Here is a 24,239-nt window from a genome sequence, read left to right as displayed (position 1 = left end):
AGGCTGAACTGTACTGCTATGAGATTATTTGCATGCAACAGTGCATCCATCAACCACCCTGGTCACCATATAGTAAAATATATTAGGATGATGAGGAGTGGTCCAACTTTTTTTATCTTCTATTCGGTGCTCCTACTGGGAGTTCTTGTTTTGTTCTTTTAAAATTTTCCACTGTTATTCTTTGAGTTTGGATTCAACAGTTTTTTATAAAATCAAATTTATATTAGCTATCAGAAGAAAATAGATTCTTTGGGTCCTTTAATGAAATTTAATGGCCTAGGGCAAGCCCTGAATCTCTTTTACTACAGGTAGAGAGAAAACATCATGAGCTTCTTATATCATTTGCTTTTCTGCTGTTAGGTAGACAGGAAGTCAGTATAGTTTTAATTCCGACTCATAAAAATTGAGGGATCTCAATTCTGATCCTCTCCTACAGGGTTAGACTTATAATTTGTGAGGCCTCTAGCCACTGGACAGAGACTGAGCACTGACACACCTCTTCTTGTGACACTGCTGCCAGAAGGTAAGTTCCGCCTGCTCTGTAGGGTTTCCAGTCTTCACCAGTTCACCAAAGCTTGTGCTTAAGGCCAGAACTGTCTTATGATTATGACCATCTCTGCTAGATCTTCATATCCACAAAGGTTTAATTGAACCCTTTCTTAGCTGAAAAGCACTGCAAATGAAGATGCCACCACAGAATAAAAGCCATAAACAAGTCACTTAACTTTCTTGTATACAGTTTCTATTAATCCAAGTGACCAGGCTTCTTCTTACTGTTAAAACAATCTTGTAAATCTGTAATGCTTTTTTTTCCTTCCGCAACTTCTATTCAGTGTAGGAGGAAAGAAATCTAATGTTAAGTACAGTGTTTTATAAATCTCCCGGTGTTTCACTGAAAAGTTTTATTGTGTTTAGATGTCTTCTTGTCTTGCTTCTCGAAGATGGTGATAATTCCAGCCAAGCCCCAGATATTAGCTGTCCTAAATTCTGGGTCAAACCAAAGCCCCAGAGCTCAACATGACCAACTTGGGAGAAGTTCAGATTTGGATCTGATCTTCCTGGCTCAGGAGTTTGTCTAGTTACTGCAGTTGAGAGAAGCTGTCAGTAAGCATTTCTAGCTAGCACTCATATTACAACATGTACTGCTAAGTGACCCAAGTTCTAAAAGGGGATTCATTATTAATCACAAAAGGAAGTACATTTGCCAATTCATAAATGCCAAGGACTGGTAGCTTGTTTTTAACAGCTTTCCTCCTGTGGAGATTACATGGCTGAGGGCTCAAATTTGCTAAGCCCACACATTTGTTGGGAAGTACTACATGTGACCTGGTATGCAGAGTACTGTAGCTAAATGAATAAAACATGATATTTTGGTGGAAATAAAACTTCCGTCCCTTAGGTGTTTCTTATTTGTTATGAATATGAGAACCTTTTTGAGGCAAGTATTATTTCTTTCAATGTTTGCTCTGAAATACCTTGCCTGCTACTAGTAATAAAGAAATGGAAATCACAAGCAGGCACGTAACTTATTGTCAAGGATCAAACTTTATAATAGCCCTAAATTTCTATCATCATAATATAAAAATCAAATGCTTTGCGCTTGATTGTTGTTTACACTGAGGCCCCTTTACAGCAGTCTGGGAGTGTAAAGGGATTTTAAAGTGGGTGTAAATGTACACTGCCAGAGTGGTAAAACCTGGCCTTATTGTGAATGAGAATCAGGCTCTTTGGGTTTGTGATATTCATTTGACAGCTTTAAGCATCTGCATTCAGATTGGTCTGGTAAAGGTCAAGTGTCTGATGTCTCTAGGCCAAACAAAATTCTGTTCTTGTGTTCAAGTGTATATATAGGAGCTAACTACGCTTTTTTTTATTTTGACTTCTATATTGTGTTTGCCAGCTGCTTTGCTTCCATATTAGCATTGTCAGGTTAAAGTGTTTATTCCAAGTCTGCTGACAAACAAACCTTTAGGGATTCAGATACAGAGTCTTTATCTAACTACTCTATCTAAATACTAGTGTTAGTATTTTCTGCCCAAAGGAAAAGCCAATATCACACCAAGAGAGGGACAAGTTGACCACAAGACCCTGAGGAACCAGTGAAAACTTCTGAAGAACCAAAGTCCCCAGCACACAAATCCTGAAGGTCCAGCTTAGAGTCAGGACCAGACGAGAGGGTAGTCTGATGCACTATAGCCCGTGTAACAGAGGGGACTAGCAGCCAAAATCTGATAGAAAAAATATCCTGGACAATCCTGAAAAAATCTCTAGTTTAATACGCCGCAACAGAGAATGTACTAATCCTTAGCTAAACTTAATAGTGGCCATTGATTGTTCACAGAGAAAGCCCTTAGAATACACACAACACTTTTATGAAGTTTCACTATCCTGATCAAAAAAATATAGTTCACTGAAGTATGGTATTTACTGAATAAAGTAGATTTATGAGAAAAGTGTATTAGCTTACAAAGCAGTTTGAAATGAAAATGTCGGCAGAAGCTGGAACAGACCATATGAACAGAAGTGTAGCATCATGCATCAAATGTTAGAGTGGCACAGCAGGGACCTGAATTCTAGTTTCTGGCCTGCTGGGTTCCCTTGGGCAGTATCCCCTCTGTAAAATGGGGATGCTGATACTGTACTGAGCTCCTTTGTAAAGCACTTTGAAATCTACTGATGAAAAGAGTTAGGTGTTAGATATTATAGATGATATTTGGTTAATGTTCATTAAAAATCGCAGACGTTTAACAACTGGGTATGTAATGTAGCTTCATTAAAAGGAAGGTATCCACTCTGGAGGGTGAGAAAGATATTGAAATAAAAAGGCATGTCCTTCATAGGTCAGTAATGTAAAAAGTTGGTCTGTTATCTTACACCAGTATATTGTCTTTGATACACCCACTGCCATCAATGGAAATTCCACTGGGGATCAAAGACCATAATATGGTTTGCAGTGTGATAATTAATAGTGCTGGTAATTATCAGTAAAGGTTAGCTGGTACCCAATAAATGTTATCTAGTGAAAGAAATATATTATTTTGTTACAATAGGTAATCAGTAGATAAAATAACACCCACACATGAACTAAGCCTGGTGAATACGGAAATAGAACCTAAACAAAATCTATCATCATCATCATTTATTTCTATTGTGTGAGTGAGTAAGGACCTAAACAGGGATTAGGACCCATTGCACTAGGCACTTTGCAAACACAATTACACAGAAGCAGTCCCTGCCCTAGAGAGTTTATAATCTAAAATTTAGACAATATGTGGCAGGTGAATAAGAAATCAAATAGGAGAGGAAGTAGGAGAGAAAGAGATGGGAGGACAAGATTGTAGCAGACACAGGTGTATAACTCAGTTGTAACAGTGTTTTCAGTAGTCCCTGGTACTTGCCAACCTAGCCTTATATTTCACATACCATCATAATTACCATATGACATACAGGCACTATATAGAAAAGAACAAACAACCAGCAACAACAGGACTGAAAAGCTAAAGACTGAAGAGCAGCTTTAGCCATCTTTTGAAGAAAACATGAATGCAGTTACAACTGAATCAAACAGAACAAAGCGCAAATAATTATGAAAAGTATAAATATTTAAATATAAATATTTCTCTTCACCAACAAGCTATTTCACATCCTACCAAAACAGTAGCATTTCATGGAATATGGAATCAATCCCAAAACTGTTATGAACACAAATTTAGTTTCAAGTTCTTGTTCTCATGTTTTCAGGAACTGGCTTGTACATTTCTCCTTATGCTGTTGAGCACTTCTCTTTCACCTCTCCTATTTCTCTTAGGGTACGTCTACACTTACCTCCGGGTCCAGTGGCAGGCAATCGATGTTCTGGGATCGAATTATCGGTCTGGTTTAGATGCGATAAATCGATCCCGGATCGATCCCGGAAGTGCTCACCGTCGACGCCGGTACTCCAGCTCGGCGAGAGGAGTACGCAGCATCGACGGGGGAGCCTCCCTGCCGCGTCTGGACCAGCGGTAAGTTCGGACTAAGGTACTTCGAATTCAGCTACGTTATTAACGTAGCTGAATTTGTGTACCTTAGTCCGAAGTGGGGGGTTAGTGGGGACCAGGCCAAACACTACTCAGCAGACTCATACAAAGAGGCACTCTCCCTTTCATAGAAGACTACCAGAAGGAGATAACATAGGCACATAACCTGTTATCAAAGGCTGCATATTTGTAGGCTTCCATTTGCACCCCAAAAATGAACTGATGGCATCTGGCCAAGCAGCAATAGAAACTAAATCGTAGATATGGTAAGGTGATTTATCAGAGCAGGGGCTGAAAAGGGGAAGCTATTATATGCATTACTGTTGGTACCACTCTGATAATTATTGCAAAGTAGTCTCAAAGGAACAATAATTTGTAAATACGTATAGCTTGTTTTTGTTATTATTTATTGTGTGTCTGTTATACTGAAAACCAGAGCTCTGTGAAACCAGCTCTTTGAGGTTTGCATGATATGAGGAAACACCAATGGGTGGATCCAGTCATCAAGCTTCACACTTCCTGAAGTGCATTTTGTGTTTCAGGTTTGCAGAGACCCAGTGCTTAATTTGTAATGAAAGAGTTGCTGGAGCTCAAGCAATTTTTTTACATTCATAACTGATGCAGCAAACCCAGAGGTGTTGGGGCTATGAACGGTCAAGCCTAGAGGTGCCGGGGCTCAGCCCTGACAAGCCCTGGCACAAATTAAGCAGTGCATAGACCCCAGACCAACCTCACACCAAACCCTCTAAGTTTTGCATGGTTTACACTGAAAGTGGTGAATTACAGCACCCTCCTCCTATGACCATAATTCCCCCTACTCCTTACATTGTGCTATTTTCTGAAGGAAAGGTGGTGCTCCAGGGCCAGCAGCCTCTCCCCTTTAGGTGGTGGCTATCTGCAGTTTTGGAATGTGCATAGCTGGCTCTACCCCTTGTTGTAGGGATTCCCCATTTCATATGGTGTTTTCTGATGAAAATATACTCCAGAGTGAGGTAAAGTGTCTTCAGTGTGACAGCAGTGGATCTGAGGAACAGTGGATCCAATGGTGAATGAACGGACAGGACTGGCTGCCAATTCACCTGCATTTTGTGGATTAGATTCCCACTCAAAACCCCCCCCCAAAAAAAACAAAAAACGTGGTAGATGGGGACAGGGCCGGCTCCAGCTTTTTTGCTGCCCCAAGTGGCGAAGCCAAAAAAAAAAAAGATAAAACAGCAATTGGCAGCACTTCAGCGGCAGCTCTACTGCGCCGCTTCATTCTTCAGTCCAAGAGGGACTGAGGGACCCACCGCCGAATTGCCACTGAAGACCCGGACGTGCCGCCCCTTTTCATTGGCTGCCCCAGTCACCTGCTTCCTTTGCTGGTGCCTGGAGCCGGCCCTGGATGGGGAGCAAGTCAGCCAATTTTCTGAAGATCTGATGGAGTGTGGAAAAGTCTGGTGGCCTTTTGCTCACCAGCAGAGACCACCAGGTAGGGATGGGCTTGGAACTGCCTGGATTAAGCAGGGTGCATGAAGGATATGAAGGGATTTGGTATCTATTGGGAGGGTGGATATAATTAGAACAGCATTCTCAATCAGCTCAAGTCTTCTTTGATGTTTCCTAAAGCCTGAACAGTGGTTTGGATTCATACTAAAACCCAGGATCTGGTAAAATTGCTCGCTTTCAGGTTTTGATGTGAAATGTTCCCACAGCCCAAATGAACACTATGTACAACAGCTACTACAGTAGAAACATATATTTTCATTTTATGGCACCTTAATGCATGAATCTGGGCTATTTATTGTTCTTGTTGTTGTTGTTGAAGTGTAATCCAAATTAACAATATAAACATATAGCCATAACTTCATTCCAGCCTCTCCCTTTTTTATGTTCAGAAATTAACATTTTTTCAGTCTGGCAGCATAGTAGCCCTGTACTTCACTTTCATGTGGGAGACCTGAAGTCAGGAGTGATTGTTGGACAAATCTGCCCTTTGACATCAAGGAAGTTTGCACCCATTTACATCAAGGACATGAGTGGTGTACATCCAATCATTTTGTGAAATAGCCTACTTATGAAAAAGAAACGTCCATTACGCCTAACTGGCTATAGAGAAGATTCTAAAATACAGTTTAAAGGAACAGAGGAACACAGGGAAATCTGTGCTAAAATACAAGATATTGTTTTAGCTCCCTTGCTTAAGAGAAAAATGGGAATTTTCTTGTTGCTGCCAATTATAAAAAATAATATATGTTTTTTAAACAAAAGCTCAAATGCTCTAACTTCTCATTAATGACAGCTATGTAATCAACCTGCTACTTACAGTTAGATGAAGTTGATTTGTCCAGTGACCAATTACTTTGTATTCTGCACTTTTGTTGGTCATTTGATACTGAAATATATCATAGCGCCCAGGCGCATCTCCATTTTCATTGAAAATAACAGGCGTTCCAGCACTCCCTACAAAAATGTTGAACAACAATTGAAATAAAGTTCCCCCAAAAACATTCTCATAAATCTATTTTAGCTTCTATTTTTTTCTTTAACATGTTCTGGAAAAAATGAGACAATATGATATGATCACAGCAAGCAAGTTTTCATGCAATGTTGCCAGCATTATAATAAACCTAAAAAGCTTGTAAAGAAAAGGCCATTGTGCGATGTTATTACTTGCATCACAATATAAACTGTCCGTCAGTGCCAGCTAACCTATGTAAAATTAATCAAACAAAATTACAAAGATAATTGTTCAGTTAAATGTTTAACACTGATTAACATTAGATGACTATTATAAGAAGCAGGGATAAAATCCTGGGCCTGTTGAATTCAATGGCAAAACTCCCACTGACTTCAATGGCGGTCAAAACTTCACCTCAGGACTAGAGTACAGTGTAAGAAAAGTGCAGGCAAGAGTCAGGCTGTGTCTGGTCAGCGGAGAGTTCCCCAGACATAGGGGAGTTCCCAGCTAAAGCTTGCATAGCCTGGTCTTGCACCACACACCCCAAGACCCAGCATATGGGGCATGCAAACAGCAGCAAAGGATTTTGCTGGAGTGCTACTGGACTCTTGCTGGTCTCAGCTAGTGAACAGTCACTTTGGGACAATTGCCAACTGGCATAGTTAAAGAACTTTAATTAAGTCAATAGAGCTAAACCAGCATAGAACGGGTGTAACTCAGTGATGAATTAAGCCCAGAGTTTCTCAGAGATTACAATTGTCAGGAGTGGTGTACTGAAGGTGTGGCGAATTCCAGCTCCCTCCACCCTAAAATTAGAAAATGAGAGACAGGGCTGGCTCTGGCTTTTTTGCTGTCCCAAGCCAAAAAAAAACCTGCGGCGCAGCCGGAGCGGCAAAGCAAGAAAAAAAAAAACCTGCGGGGTGGCCAGAGCCAGGGTGCAGGGGGACTCCCTGCGCTGCAGACGTGCCTCGGCTAGCGGGGGGCAGGGGGAGGGAGCGGGGGAGAGAGAGAAGGGGAGCGGCCAGGGCTTCAGCGGGGCGATCACCATGCAGTCCTGACCGCTGTGCCACCTGCCGGGAGGGCTCCGTGCCACGCCGGTCGACGGGGAGGGAAGGATGTGGGTTGCCCTGCTGGGCTTGCTACAGATCTGGCACCAGCTGGGGCAGATGGAGCGCACAGCCCGTTCCCAGCAGGGTGCTCCCCTCCTCCGCACCAGCGCCCCCTACAGGGCGGCCAGATCGGCAAACAAACAAACAAAAAAAGCAGTCGTGCCACTTTAGGATTGGGCAGAATGCCGCCCCGTAGAATCTGCCGCCGCAAGCACGAGCTTGCTCGGCTGGTGCCTGGAGCCAGCCCTGATGAGAGAACGGTCAAAGTGTTGGGGGAAGAAAGCAATGTGAGATTACACTTGCAGAAGTGGGGAGCTACTTGCTCTGGTATAATGTTAAAAGACTTTGGGGGCCTGTATCAGATCATGTCTTAGCTAGAATATCTTCAGCAAAGGATGAGGTTGGAGGTCCACATCTGGGAGCTGCCTTCTGGTGGACCTACCTGTATGAAATGACTTGGGTTTTGTGAACATTTTGCAATATTGCAAAGCTCATACCAAAAATCTCTAGACATTCTGTTCAAACTATAAACAATTGTTATAAGTTCAAAGTCATTTTGTGATCATTTGTCAGCAACCATTTAACATTGTATTTTAAAAGTAAGTAAGTGGGGGCTTTCCATGTTTTATCCACTTACAGTGTAGTTATGCTGCAATGTATTATTTTAACCTATGATTGACTCAGGTACTTATATGCAACATGTCACCATCATAACTATACTGAATGCTTCATAACAGAAGGTATATGGTAGAAATCTTAGGAATGTGAGAACTGGTTTGGATAAATTTAGAGCTTAGCTGGACCTTCACCTGTCTCACAAACAAAACTTTTTCTGAGGCTCAAATACATTTATGCTTCTTGTTGTCCATTTCTTACTCACCTTCAGAACCAAAAGTATCAAAATATTTCAAGAAAGTCTGTTCTTGCAGTACTTCTAGCCTGCCTGGAATCAGGAAGTACTGTAATCTCTATTCATAAGGTCTCCAGAATATTTTAAAAAAGCCCAAATGGGAAGTATGTGGAGAAGTAGTTCTAACCAATCTCCCCCATACACCAATCAAAAGAGAGTGGGGTGACTACACTGCAACCTCAAAGAAGTCCAGCAGATTCTCAGCGCAACCTCAATGCTTCCCACTGGGGGTGCAGTGGTACACCATCCCTTCTCTTAGGACTGTAGTTCAATGCCATGATATAGCCCTAAAGAGTGATAAAGAAGGACAAGCAGATGGGCTGCATATCTGAACCAGTATCCTGAGCTTTGCACATCACTAACATAGTCCCTTTTAAGTGTGCATTTGTCAATTTTTAGCATCCTTTTAAAGAGCGTTTCTGTGAATGACAATGCATATTATAAGGATTCTGTGGCCTCCTAATGTCCTCATACCAACTCCCTCAGAGCTCTACAGGCACAGTGGGGCTAGAACTCAGAAAACCCTCCCACACTTGAACAAAAGGAGTATCTTTCTTAACATGACACATCGCTGGGTAGTTCTGATTCCATCCAGTTGAAGGCAATGCATATCAGCCAGTTCAACACAATATAAAGGGAAAGATTACCATTTATTAAGGCTAAAGTCATACTTCGTTATCATAATATGAAGTAATAATCTAGTACTGAAAAATCCCACCCACCCTGGGTAGCTGCCAGCAGTTTTATAGCAAATGACTCTTTGTGGTAAACTAGCATATTAGCTAAACAGTATTAAAATAATGGCCTTCTGACCCCAATCATATGTGAACCCTTCAAAACTGAGGTCAGTTTAAACAGGGCCAACACTGTGATTCTGAAAAAAAAAATACATAAATGAGGTGCATGTATGAGAGAGGGGAGCAAAAGGAAGATAATATTATAGAAGTGTTTGATTTTTTTAAACCTTTTGGCAAGAAGGATTCTTTGTGGTAAACAATTGTTTTACAAGAGCGGTAGTTCTCAAACTTTTGTACTGGTGACCCCTTTCACATAGCAAGCCTCTGAGTGCGATCCTCCTTATAAATTAAAAATACTTTTAAATATATTTAACACCATTATAAATGCTGGGTGGAAAGCGGGACTTGGGGTGGAGGCTGACAGCTCACGACCCCCCATTTAGTAACCTTGCGACCCCCTGAGGGGTTCCGACACCCCGTTTGAGAACCCCTGCACAAGAGATTCCTTAGACATGAAAAATAAAGTCAGTGAAGGTGTAAAATATCACAAATCCACAAGCCCGATAAAGCTAGCTGAATATAATGTATGCCAATACATTCTGCAACACATTCTGTGTTAATATTACTGAATCTGAGAGGAATTAAAGCGTCCTTAATGAAAATGAATGTGTGGGGCTATGTGTGGAGGAAGCTGAACAGCTAGAAAAGCAGATACTGAGATAGTGGTTGACTCTGATAGTCAGGAATTGATTCCCCAGGAAAGGACCCTAAAAATAGAGCAGTGGTCAGCCTTTTAGAAATGTAATTGGCTTTTTAAGAAAGGAAAAATGCTAATTTCTATCAACAGTCCTGGGATTCCTCATATAGGGACGTTTAATGCTTCAAGGGCTTGGTGTAAATGCTAAAAAAAATGGTTGCGATGATAGGCTGAATCATGGCCACGTACCAACAATTCCAAACTCTCCTGTAGCTGATTCAGTACAGTGATTTCCATAATATTTCATCAAATCTCAACACCTTGCTATTCTCATGATACCAGCATATCAAACTGTAGCTATTTTCTTAAAGTAAGTGTTAATACAGAAAAGCCTCATTATTGACACCCTGATTCTGGAAGCTGATCCATGTGGGTGGATCCTTTTTTGCCACTGGAAGTCCCACTGAAAATGAAGACTCATTGTGGGGGTCTGCCCAGGTAGATCAGCTTATAGGACTGAGTCCTTTTGATGCATTCAAATACAGACAATAGACTGGTCTACAGAGAAAATCTCACAACGTACTATAGCTTAAAAAATGTGTTAGAATTAAGCCATATTGGAAGAATGTGGCAGTTTATAGGATCATCAGTCATTATAATTAATAATCAGTTTTGAGTGCTAAGGATTTTTGTATAGCTTCTCTTTTTAATTAACTGTTAAAAACAACAAAGAAAATGTCTGATGTACATTAATTAAAATGTGATTGGGGAAGTAGCAAAGGAAAAGTTTGTATTTGAACTGACAAGACTTAGAAATCCCAAAAGAGAAGGAAGTATCTTTAACATTTAAAAGGAACTATTTGTCACTGATATGCCTTTCAACAAGACAGATGAAAATAGAAGGTTTAAATGAAATCAACTCATAGAGAAAAGAGGAGTTGTTAAAACATTTTATACTTGGTTAAGGGACAGAAACGGCAAAGAATTATCAACAATTAAGTAGAACTGAGGGAGTCTAATTTGCGAATGTTAGGCTGGCAGACAAAAGAGCAATATGCACTGTATCCAGTTATGTAAGGTTCAGTGATAAATGCAGCTATTATCTATGCAATCTCCATACAGAAGATCATATTGAAACAATGAACAATATGTTCTCTAAAATAGCAAACAATTATTGTCCTACAGCTATTAAAATTTGCATCTTCAAACAAAGATCTTTGATAACACCACTCTAGAATTACTGATCATAAGCTGAAGCCAGTGAAAGATTCTCCCTTATCATGGACCAAATTCTGGCTGCTCTTATATAAGTGCACCAAACAGAGTTAGAGCAGGATTGTGAGAGTGCAGGGGTATGTAATATGCTGATTTTGTGTGTTTGTGAGATGATATTGTTGCCAAGTGGCTCGCTCACAGAGAAGATATGGGGCCCAGGTACTACAGTTCATATTGTAGAAGCCTATTTTAGGAGGTGCTGGACAAATCTAGTTCTGATTCCACAGAGGTGAGTGTAATTTGTCTGGTGTCTGTTGCCTGCAGCATGTAGATTCATTATAAACCTGCTGCCCATTACATTTTTGCACAAGAGACAGCCAGAATCCCACACCTTGTATTCCTGTGCAGAAAGGGGAAGTGTTAGTGGCATGAGGTGGTACCAGACGTCCAGAAGGGAGTAGACTAGACCTACGGCTTCACTGGGAAGAGCCCTCTGCACCGTATGTGCACAGAGTGGCTGATTCACACGTGCTTCCTTCTCCCAGCAAACCCTGAGGCATTCTGCCCGTTCTCTCCATAATGAGGAAGTGTATCACAGAAGCCTATCAAGCTTACAGCTGGACTGCACAGCAAGTTAAAGGAGAACTGAGAGAGTCACACATTAAGTACATTGCTGTATTCCTATGAAAATGGAAACATACAGAAGAATCCATTAAAAAGTCAACATTTTCCCACCCACATAACTTCTATTCTATTTATATAGAAAAACAGTGGCAATCTCAGCTACCATGTGACTGTTGGCAAATCACATGGATACAGTGAGATATCAGAAAATATTCAGTTTTGGTGCAGCAACCACAGAACTAGGATGCAACAGAGACACGATGTTGCATTTGTGTGAAAGAATAGGCTGGAGTCAAAATGTCCGTGGACAGATAACATTCTTTTTTTTAATGTAAACAAATACACAACGATTTTTAAAGTTTTTTTTTTTAATATATCTTGCACCTTTAGCAGTTGCTGATGTATTTTTCATAGTCCTTCTCAGAACAGCTTATGTTCCTGATTTTCTGCTGAGGGAAAATGAGAGCTCTTTTGCCTTAATGTATGCTTAACTGAGTGAGTAGAGAAACGCTAGGGAGCCTCTGTCACAAATATAACTGAACTTCATTTGCAGCAGTGTCACCAAAATAGTACATAAAGCTCAAGAGAACAGTAGAGTTGTCACCAACTCCCTCCCCGCAGAAATCACATATCCTCCCTAGCTCTCACTCCTCTACCATCCTCCCACACTCATTTTTCCTGAGCCGCCTTCCTCCTCCCAGGTCACATTACCAACCTTCACTTTTCCACTGTTTTCTTTCATGCAGCTCCACCCCACTTACCTAGAAAGATACACTTATTGTACCATGATTACTTCTTCACTGCTGGCCCTCCATTGCACATGCTATGTTGTCATTCCATTAGGCCATTCCTGTCATGTTCAGCAGCACAACAGGTGGATTCTCCCTAGAACACTTGGTACTAATCAGGAGACGAACATGATACCCTGATGACTTAATTTATAGCCAAGCCATTCTGGAGTAGTGGTGGCATTGCAAAATAAATAAATAAATGAAAATGTAAAAAGGAGGGGGCATAAGTGTGGACCTTACAAAGGGCTCTATATGATGTTAAATATCAACTCATGATTTTATAAGACTTCTTCATCTTCCATTGGTATCTGGATTATTTCCTCTGAACTGAGCCCTTGTGGTGGGTTGTGCTGCATAGTGTGCTTGCAATGTCACTTTCATTCTACACCCTATTTTTGACATGCACACACACCCTTAACTTTGCAAATAAAGGCTTATTGAGCTGAAAATTGGTAGAATGCTTCTTGGGCCAAGGTAGAATGTTTCCTACCAATTTACAGAGATACTGAAAGTGGGGAGAGGGGGTTCTGGAATTACTGTCTCTTCAAATACGGGGGTGCCTATCGTTTGAAAATTCTTCTCTCTTTTTTTGCTTACTCATAATTTCAATATTACAGGTGGTGCAGACATGACACACACCTATCGGAGGACTCCCTTTGGGCACACACTAGTGCCAGTATCAGACCAATAGAAACACGGAAAAAAGATCGTTCAGATTATTTTGGGGAACAACCTTTGGAAATGTCAGCAAACAGGAAGTTATTGCACAATCACAGGAAGAAGAAATTTCTTCTCCCGATTCCAGAAAGCATGGCATGGGGAGCCAGGGAATTGCCAGTGTGTGTTGTGAGGGAATGGGAGGGGAGTAGAGATATGGGAGTACATGAAGCACTCAGCGGGGAGGTAGGGGGCACAAGCAGGGAGCTGAATCATGGAGAGGGTCACAGCACAGTGCATGGGGCTCAACAAGGAATTGAAGCAGGCGGGAAAGTTGTAGATGAGATGGAATCCACAGAGCTATCTATAGCCACGTGGTATTGCCCAGAGATGAGATTCAGCCTCCTGAGTAGCACTTCCAGGCTCATGGACACCTGGAGGCTTGCAAGAGCATAGCTGCTCTCTGGTGAATCATGGTGGTTTTCTAGAGGGCGCAGCTACCTGTGGTTAAGAACCACACCAGTGTATGGAGCAATTAGCACCATTGGAGTCTGGCAGACAGTTAAAGTAGCATTACTGGGAGGACCTAAATGTCCTCCTAACATGCCTCATTCCCACTACCTGAGCTTCTACCCAGTCTCCAGTGATACCCACTGCCTGTGAGTCCAGGTCTTCAACCTCCCTGCCAGATGATCCAGTCTGATGAACCAGCTCTTCAGCAAATTTCTACTTTTATCTGCCAGCCTATGGGACAGCTAATGGTAGCTGGGGTCTTGACAAACCTTCAGCTATCAGGCTCCTCCTCTCCTCCGCGCCCTCTAACCAAAACAAAGGACAGGAAGGCGTGAGTCAGAGGGGAGAAACTAATAACTGAAACTCTGTCAGGGCCATTAGACTCTCCTAAGCCATGACCACACCCTTTGAAGTATGTACACACTACTTTAATTTCATAGTTTTGTTAGTACTTGTCATAACTATAAAGGGAAGGGTAACAGCTGTCCTGTGTACAGTACTATAAAATCCCTCCTGGCCAGAGACTCCAAAATCCTTTTACCTGTGAAGGGTTAAGAAGCTCAGGTAACCTGCCTGGCATCTGACCCAAAGGACCAATAAGGGGACAAGATACTTTCAAATCTTGGGGGAGGGAAGGTTTTTGTTTGTGCTCTTTGTTTGGGAGTTCGTTCGCTCTTGGGACTGAGAGGGACCAGACATCAATCCAGGTTCTCCCCATCTTTCTAAACAAGTCTCTCATATTTCAAACTTGTAAGTAAAAAGCCAGGCAAGGCGTCTTAGTTTTACTTTGTTTTCTCAACTTGTAAATGTACCTTTTACTAGAGTGTTTATCTCTATTTGCTGTACTTTGAACCTGAGACTAGAGGGGAGTCCTCTGAGCTCTTTAAGTTTGATTACCCTGTAAAGTTATTTTCCATACTGATTTTACAGAGATGATTTTTACCTTTTTTCTTTAATTAAAAACCTTCTTTTTAAGAACCTGATTGATTTTTCCTTGTTTTAGATCCAAGGGGGTTAGATCTGTATTCACCAGGAGTTGGTGGGAGAAAGAAGGGGGGATGGTTAATTTCTCCTTGTTTTAAGATCCCAGGGGGGTTGGATCTGTATTCACCAGGGAATTGGTGAAAGGTTTCTCAAGGCTTCCCAGGGAAGGGAATTAGCTTTTGGGAATGGTGGCAGCGGACCAGATCTAAGCTGGTAGTTAAGCTTAGAAGTTTTCATGCAGGCCCCCACATTTGTACCCTAAAGTTCAGAGTGGGGAAGCAGCCTTGACAGTACTTACATACAAGGAAGCATGTATTTGATGGCATATTTACTCTGTCTGTCCTGTCACTCCTCTCGAAAATTACACTGTAAGGATTAAAAAAAAAATCACTAAGGAAATTTCAGCCCCCCAAAATTATGTTACAATGAAGTTGAGGTTATGGCCATCGTGCCCTTCCTCAATGCTTGTTTAAATCCTTGAAATGTTAGGACAAATCAGGAAATAGTTAACTTCCCTTGCACCAATCCTGTACAAAGTTTTAGAGATTTTTGTTTTTTGAAAATACATCAAATGTGAGAAAAACAGGAAATGAGGAGATGTTTGAGAAGAATAAAACTAAGACACTGATGTAGCCTTAATTCCTCCTCCTTAAGGGTGCTGCTAGAAAATTTGAACGTTGCATCAACTTAGCCCATTGTAACAAACATGTCATTTTTCTGTATGTCCACCACAACTCCAAATGAGGACTCCTGTACACACAGTGCAACAGGATCCTAGATAAGAACAATGTAGTACCGTTAATCTATGGATCAACTGCTTATGGTTCAGCAAGATCACATTAGACACACTGAGCTATCTCTCCTTGTTTCCAGCTGTACAATAATCTGTGCAATAATTAAACAGGCTAACAATACATTAGGAAATCTCCTAATATGATTTTCCAGTAGTTGACACAGGTCACAAAAGGCTCCATTTTCTAACTATGCTGGAAGGAGGACAAGAGAACTGGATGTTGTTTAATTAGGCCACAACTTTATTCCTAAATCGATGGCAGAGTGCTCTCCGGTCGACGCCGGTACTCCGCTGGGAATGAGAGGAGTAAGATAAGTCGATGGGAGAGCATCTCCTGTCTACACAGCGCAGTGTAGACACAGCAGTAAATCAACCTATTCACGTAGCTGGAGTAGCGTAACTTAGGTCGACCTACCCCGGTAGTGTAGACATGGCCTACATGAATAACGTAGCTGGAGTTGACATAGTTTAAGTTGACTTACTGCGATATCTACACTGCACTGGGTCGACAGGAGACGCTCTCCCATAGACTCACCTTATTCTTCTTGCTCTCGGTGAGGTACCAGAGTCAACCAGAGAGCACTCTGCCGTCGATTCAGCGGGTTTTCACTAAACCGACTCCCAGTGCATTAATCGCAGCAGCATCGATCCTGCAGTAGTGTAGACCTAGCCTAAGTTTCAGAGAGTGCCCAGGCAATTAAAGTGTACCATGCAGGTAATTCCATAATCATTTGCATATATCTGGGGGGGGGTTCTGTCAGCCCTCCCTCTTTTACCCATCCTGGTCCCCAGTCAACACGTTGCTGAGACCTCACCATACCCTCTTAAATGAGAGTTAAGGGAGCTATAAAGAAAGGAGAATTCGGCTCCCTGCCATATCAATCAGAGGAGCCCCAAACACCTCATGTTTCTACTCCTTTAAAGAATACCTCCTTTAAATCCTTTACCAACCCATGTTATTTGACCACTGTCTCCATTCCCTACAGAGGACCTGCACTGGACATTCACCACAAGAAGGCACCAGCAATTAGCTTGGCTGCCATCCTCCCTCTGTCCCCCCTCCCCCTATATCTAGCTAGGTTTTCAGACTTCTACTAAGGGCCCTCTTTAATATGGACCAAAAAGGTGTGAGCTCCCAAGTCTGACAAGTAGACCCCATCCTCCCTGAATAATTCTGGTGCCCCATATGCTATGTCCAGATGAAAAATTACTAGCCCCCCTCCCCTTTGCCAACTATAAATTTGGCCACCTCCCTATTTACATACCTCTTAGCCTTGTCAACCTGAGGGGACTTCACAGCTCCCTGCCTCACCCATCATTGCAACATGTCCAACCAAATAATTTTTACTCATAGGAAAAGTTCCAGGATCTGCCCCAAGTCCTTCTGAGCTCTAATAATTAAGTCCACTACTTTAAACGTTCACAAATAATTTTCCCTGAGATGAACCACAATCATATCAGGTGTAGGCTCAGGGGCAACAATGGTGTACAGAAGGGGCAAGAACTTGTCTCAAAACATGCCCCTCCTCCCACACCAGTTCAAGACTGCTTCACCACTGAGACCCAGCAGTGAACCTCCCGACAACCTGGAAGCCTACCTATGAGCCCAGTAAACAACGGTGTGCCCGCATGTGCCCAGTAAACAACGGTGTCTGGCCCATATGCCAGCATCTGGAATGGAAGCACAAAGGAAAATGAACGCTGATTCCCCTCTGTATCCGATCCCTACCCTCTAGTGTATCTACCACGCCTCCTAGTTTAGTGTCATCTGCAAACTTGCTGAGAGTGCAGTCCACACCATCCTCCAGATCATTAATAAAGATATTAAACAAAACCGGCCCCAGGACCGACCCTTGGGGCACTCCACTTGAAACCGGCTGCCAACTAGACATGGAGCCATTGATCACTACCCGTTGAGCCCGACGATCTAGCCAGCTTTCTATCCACCTTACAGTCCATTCATCCAGCCCATACTTCTTTAACTTGGTGGCAAGAATACTGTGGGAGACAGTATCAAAAGCTTTGCTAAAGTCAAGAAATAACACATCCACTGCTTTCCCCTCATCCACAGAGCCAGTTATCTCATCATAGAAGGCAATTAGGTTAGTCAGGCACGACTTCCCCTTCGTGAATCCATGCTGACTGTTCCTGATCACTTTCCTCTCCTCTAAATGTTTCATAATTGATTCCTTGAGGACCTGCTCCATGATTTTTCCAGGGACTGAGGTGAGGCTGACTGGCCTGTAGTTCCCCGGATCCTCCTTCTTCCCTTTTTTAAAGATGGGCACTACATTAGCCTTTTTCCAGTCATCTGGGACCTCCCCCGATCGCCATGAGTTTTCAAAAATAATGGCTAATGGCTCTGCAATCTCAGACCCAGGACCCAGGACCCAGGTACTAGTTTGCTGTTCCTAAAAGCTCAAAAAAATACTACCAGAAGTGTCACCCCGAACAAGGTCACCTCTTGTTCATAACAACATACGGGCTGTAGAATCCATACCTTATCCCTAAGCATATTACCTGCGATGGGATGGGTATCTTCTCTAGGGCTGGTGCGTCTACTCTAGACCACCCTGTCAGAAACCTCTGAACTAAAAACCCACTAGTAGGAGCTGGGTAACCATTCAGCCTACTGGCAAATGTAAGGGCTGCTAGGCAAGTGGAGATGATTGTCAGGTTGCTAAAGGGATGTACTGCAGCACCCATTCCTCCATAAATTTTTTGAACAAGGTCAGAAAGGGGGCCACCAGGCTAACACGCTTATCCAAAGAGCAGCAGAATACAGACCCTGGACTTCAGAAAAGCAGACTTTTACTCCCTCAGGGAACTGATGGGCAGGATCCCCTGGGAGGCTAATGTGAGGTGGGAAAGAGTCCAGGAGAGCTGTTTGTATTTTAAAGAAGCCTTATTGAGGGTGCAGGAACAAACCATCCCAATGTGCAGAAAGAATAGCAAATATGGCAGGCAACAGTCTTGGCTTAACAGGGAGATCTTCGGTGAGCTGAAACACAAAAAAGGAAGCTTACAAGAAGTGGAAACTTGGACAGATAACTAGGGAGGAGTATAAAAATATTGCTCAAGCATGCAGGGTGTAATCAGGAAGGCCAAAGCAAAATTGGAGTTGCAGATAACAAGGGATGTGAAGGGTAACAAGAAGGGTTTCTACAGGTATGTTAGCAACAAGAAGGTCGTCAGGGAAAGTGTAAGACCCTTACTGAATGGGGGAGGGAACCTAGTGACAGATGATGTGGAAAAAGCTGAAGTATCAATGCTTTTTTTGCCTCGGTCTTCACAGACAAGGTCAGCTCTCAAACTGCTGCCCTGGGCAGCACAGTCTGGGGAAGAGGTTAGCAGCCCTCAGTGGTGAAAGAACAGGCTAAGGACTATTTAGAAAAGCTGGACATGCACAAGTCCATGGGGCTGGATGCAATGCTTCCAAGAGTGCTTAGGGAGTTGGCTAATGTGATTGCAGAGCCATTGGCCATTATCTTTGAAAACTCATGGCGACTGAGGGAGGTCCCAGACGACTGAAAAAGGGCAAATATAGTGCCCATCTTTTTGAAAAGGGAAAAGGGAGAATCTGGGGAACTACAGACCAGTCAGCCACACCTCAGTCCCTGGAAAAATCATGGAGCAGGTCCTCAAGGAATTCATTTTGAAGCACTTGGAGAAGAAGGTGATCAGGAACAGTCAACATGGATTCACCAAGGGAAAGTCATGCCTGACCAACCTGATTGCCTTCTATGATGAGATAACTGGCTCTGTGGATATGGGGAAAGCGGTGGCTGTGATATACCTTGACTTTAGCAAAGCTTTTGATAGGGTCTCCCACAGTATTCATGTCAGCAAGTGAAAGAAATATGGATTGGATGAATGGACTATAAGGTGGATAGAAAGCGGGCTAGATCGTTGGACTCAACGTGTAGTGATCAATGGCTCAATGTCTCGTTGGCAGCTGGTATCAAGAGGAGTGCCCCAGGGGTCAGTCCTGGGGCCAGTTTTGTTCAATATATTCATTAATTATCTGGATGATGGGATGGATTGCACCCTCAGCAAGTTCACAGATGACACTAAGCTGGGGAGAGGTAGATATGCTGGAGGATAGGGATAGGATCCAGAGGGACCTAGACAAATTGGAGGATTGGGCCAAAAGAAATCTGATGAGGTTCAACAAGGACAAGTTCAGAGTCCTGAACTTAGGATAGAAGAATCCCATGCACTGCTACAGGCTGGGGACCAGCTGGCTAAGTGGCAATTCTGCAGAAAAGGATTTTGGGATTACAGTGGATGAGAAGCTGCATATGAGTCAACAGTGTGCCCTTGTTGCCAAGAAGGCTAATAGGATTTTGGGCTATATAAGTAGGGGCATTGCCAGCAGATAGAGGGAAGTGATGAGTCCCCTCTATTTGGCACTGTTAAGGCTACATCTGGAGAACTGCGTCCAGTTTTGGGCCCCCCACTACAGAAAGGATGTGGACAAATTGGAGAGAGTCCAGCGGAGGACAACAAAAATGATTAGGGGGCTAAAGGACATGAGGAGAGGTTGAGGGAACTGAGCTTATTTAGTCTGCAGAAGAGAAAAGTGAAGGGGGATTTGATAGCAACCTTCAACTACCTGAAAGGGGGGTCCAAAGGGGATGGAGGTAGGCTGTTCTCAGTGGTGGCAGATGACAGAACAAGGAATAATGGTCTCAAGTTGCAGTGGGTGATGTCTAGGTTGGATATTAGGAAAAACTATTTCACTAGGAAGGTGGTGAAGCACTGGAATGGGTTACCTAGAGAGGTAGTGGAATCTCCATCATTAGAGGTTTTTAAGGCCTGGATTGACAAAGCACTGGCTGGGATGATTTAGTTGGGGATGGTCCTGATTTGAGCAGTGGGTTGGACTAGATGATCTCCTGAGGTCTCTTCAAACCCTAATCTTCTATGAGTTTATGATTATATGAATTCACTCTGCCTGCAAACAAGAAGTCAGCTAAGTAATGCACTACCTGCCGTAAACCAACTTTTCACATCACTGCCCAGTGTAGCATTGTACTAAATTTCTCAGATGCTGAACAGGATATTGCACATTCCATGAACACAGTTTTATCAAAATATAATTGTCCTTCAACAGAGAAATCCAAAACATTAAAGTCAGTATGCACCGGCAGCAGTGGAGAAGCAGACTTGATATCACACTTGGCTATCAGCGCCCCTGGGCGACAAGAACTAACCATACGCGCAGCCTCATCAATGGATAAATGCAAGGCTGGGTCTATTCCATCATTAACTGATTTACCTTGGTAGACAAATGGTATGACAAATGGTGAATTAAGCGATATTCTCCCAGAGCTTTCTTAGGGACCAAGCCTAAAGGAGAAACCTGCAAGTTCTGTATGGGTAGATGACATGCTACCCTAGTCTACTTTATTTCTTGTGTAATCTTTTTCTTTACAATTTCAACCATTCCCACTAAGGATATCAATTATGTGTACATCACATGACTTCTTTCCCCCAGAAAGAAGATCCTAAACCCTGCCGTGAACCCATCCCACAAATATGCCCCTTTCATCGCATCAAGATAATCCCACAAGAGCACCCTTAACACCTCCACCTTAACTGGAGATGGTACTCTTATCCAGCCCCCCTTTTCAGCTCACCCTCCACCCCTTTGTCTTGGCCCCATACCCTGCTCCTGATCCCATGGATCTATGGGCAGCGCCTTACTTATCCCTTTTTCTGTTCCCTCCTGAGGCCTTCTGAGGTTGCTGTGGAAATTGCTGGCTGAATGCTCCCCAGAGCATATTTCACACTCATGCCTACATCTGCAGATGCCATGAAAACAACCACTTTTATTAAATGCCCAGGAAATGTCATTACGAGCCTCGGGCCTCTGGCAGGCTTGCTGCAGAATGAACAGGACACTATCAGCATGGAGACCAGGCCCCTATGGTGTCATCCACTCTAATCACAGTGTTTAATGTGGTTTGTGCCACCGGATCCTGGTTTGTGAGGCCACCCTCTATCTAAATTGTTTGTCATAGTTAACACAAATGCATTATATGCATATATTTGAAGAACACTGGGCTTCTGTCTGGGTAGGCTTCTGCACTAACACCCTCCTAAATCAGAATGGCAGCTTCCAAATTTTCTGATATTCTAGCCTCCCTGGGCTATTTGGGCATTTCATTGCCCTGCTTGCTCTGTCCTGACTTACTATCTGTTGTTACCTCCCTGTGCAACAGTGACAATATGTCTACATATTCACCTCTCAAAAATCTTAGTAGTACTGTGAAGGTGAACTCCCATTGGGTCATCCACTCCAGCATACCCACACTCAAACTAACCCATTGGGGCACCCTCTGTGCTTTGTTGCCCTCCAGCAATTCTATCTCACAAATTCACACTGCGTACCAGTGGGTGAGTTGTAGGGCGCTCATAAGTCACCCCCACACTTACATTAAGGGGTATCGCCCCCTGGTGAGAGATTTGCCCCACTTGACTATTGTCTGTTTCCTAAATTCAAGCCCAGGCTGGATTTCCATTACCACCACCACCCGTGGAAGCTCCCAGCTGCTGCAACAACTGAAGGTTAGCTTGTAACTGCTATGTAATGCCATTAGCTTCTGTAAAAGGTGTGTGTATCCCAGACAACTCCAACACAGGTCCTAGGACACCAGATTCCTACTCACCCACCCCCACACCCCATAGCCTATTTGCTAGTTCTGCTACCGTTAGGTTCAATGTCTCCTGAATTCCATGTGGGGAGGGGTAAGTAACCATCCTCCCCTCCCACACTTAGGTCCTCAAAAGGAAAAGTGGGCAAGTTCCCTGAACCCCAGCAAGGTCATCCCTTCAGACACCTATTGCCGCACTGGGCGGAAGAGAATCACTTTCACACCCTGCCCCTGCAACCTTCATCTAGTGTTGGGTACACTCTCCCCTGCTAGTCATGCCACTCTCCTATCCTGCAATCTGTTCATTCAACTTTCCTGGCTCTGGTTGACACACTACATCTTGTAAGCCTTGTAGTGCTGCAGAAACAATTAACAAAACAACTTCACAGATTACTTGAATAAATTCTTTCCTGGCTCCCCTACCCCCAATGCAATTGCCCCCCCTCCCCACCAGGAGAGTTTGCTTCCCCGTGATCCAGCTTACTTCCCATTTGAGGGGAATCCATTTGGTAGACAAACAGAGTACCCTGGGATCTGCGCATCCTGGTCCTGGGGCCATCTTCTTGCCCATGCGGCAAGGATCCTATCTCCTGGTCTCCCAGGGCCCCTTGAGCCCCATTCCATCCACCCCCTCAGCTGGGTTTGGAACTCCCTCCCCATCTGCTCTAACATACATGTTATGACTTGCTGGAAGGAGAGGGACACCCTGTTTTCACTGGTCTGCTACAGTCCCGCACCAATGAGTTTGAAACTCCCTCCTGTTTTCCTCTTTTGCTACAAAATACCCGCTTCTGCCTCTGTGGGCTGGAAGGGTGGGTGGGAGGCTTCCCCCCGCCTCTCTGTTCTCACCAATCTGCTATGGCTCCAAGCTGAGTTTGAAACTCCCTTCTCTGTTGCCAAATGCCTGCTTCTACCACTGCAGGCTGGAAAAGTGGGGGAGGGCGGTCAGAAGTGGGACTGGATAACAAGGGGATGGATCACTCTATAAATTGCCCTGTTCTGTTTATTCCCTTTGAAGCATCTGGCACTGGCCACTGTCAGAAGAACCCTCAAAACTAAAAACTCTCTTAAAAAACCACCCTTCTACACAAACTCTCTCGTGGCTGGACTTTACAAAAACTAGACAAGCCATTCACAATACACGCTTTTCATCTCTATAGAGGAAAAAGGACTTTAAACTATTTAAACTTCTACATGCCATAAGGGGCCACAACAGTGGTTCCCTTAACTCACCTAACAATATTGTTAATCTATCCAGCTATACTCTTAGCCCAACAGAAGAGTCTGTCCTATCTTTGGGTCTCTCCTTCTGCCCCACCGCCCCCACAAACATGATACAGTTCTGCGGTGACCCAGAATCCAACTTTCTACATCTCCGACTCAAGGAATATTTCCAACACACCATTGAATAGCACACTAACACACAGGAAGCTTCCTACCAACACTACAAAAAGAAGGATTCTGCGTGGACTCCTTCTGAAGGTCGAAACAATAGACTGGACTTCTACATAGAGTGCGTCCGTCGATGTGCACGAGCTGAAATTGTGGAAAAGCAGCATCACTTGCCTCATAACCTTAGCTTCACAACACAATCCACAGCCTCAGAAACAACTCTGACATCATAATAAAAAAGGCTGACAAAGGAGGTGCTGTAGTCATCATGAATAGGTCGGAATATGAACAAGAGGCTGCTAGACAACTCTCTGACACCACATTCTGCAGGCCATTATCCTCTGAGGATTACCAAAAGAAACTACAACATCTGCTCAAGAAACTCCCTAAAGAAGCACAGGAACAAATCTACACTGACACATCCCTGAGTCCTGACCAGGGGTATTCTACCTCCTACCCAAAATCCATAAACCTGGGAATCCTGGATGCCCCATCATCTCAGGCATTGGCACCCTGACAGCAGGATTATCTGGCTATGTAGACTCTCTTCTCAGGCCCTAAACTACCAGCACTACCAGCTATTTTCGAGACGTCACTGACTTCCTGAGGAAACTACAATCCTTTGGTGATCTTCCAGAAAACACCATCCTAGCCACTCTGGATGTAGAAGCTCTCTACACCAACATTCCATACAAAGAT

The 24,239-nt window shown here is 43.3% G+C and overlaps 1 protein-coding gene across 1 annotated transcript in view; it reads right to left on the bottom strand.

Moving 5' to 3' along the window:
- The window catches only part of GRM8 (glutamate metabotropic receptor 8), a 496,728-nt gene that overhangs the window by 90,223 nt on the left and 382,266 nt on the right, over positions 1–24,239 (bottom strand). Inside the window, exon 8 of the mRNA XM_054022770.1 lies at positions 6,325–6,461. Coding sequence (XP_053878745.1) covers positions 6,325–6,461 — 137 coding nt within the window. The remainder of the gene's footprint in view (positions 1–6,324; positions 6,462–24,239) is intronic.

The sequence above is a fragment of the Malaclemys terrapin genome, chromosome 1, assembly GCF_027887155.1.
Source record: "Malaclemys terrapin pileata isolate rMalTer1 chromosome 1, rMalTer1.hap1, whole genome shotgun sequence".
Taxonomy (NCBI): Eukaryota; Metazoa; Chordata; order Testudines; family Emydidae; genus Malaclemys; species Malaclemys terrapin.
The sequence above is the reverse complement of the archived record's forward strand: the minus strand, read 5'-3'. Positions and strand labels throughout refer to the sequence as shown.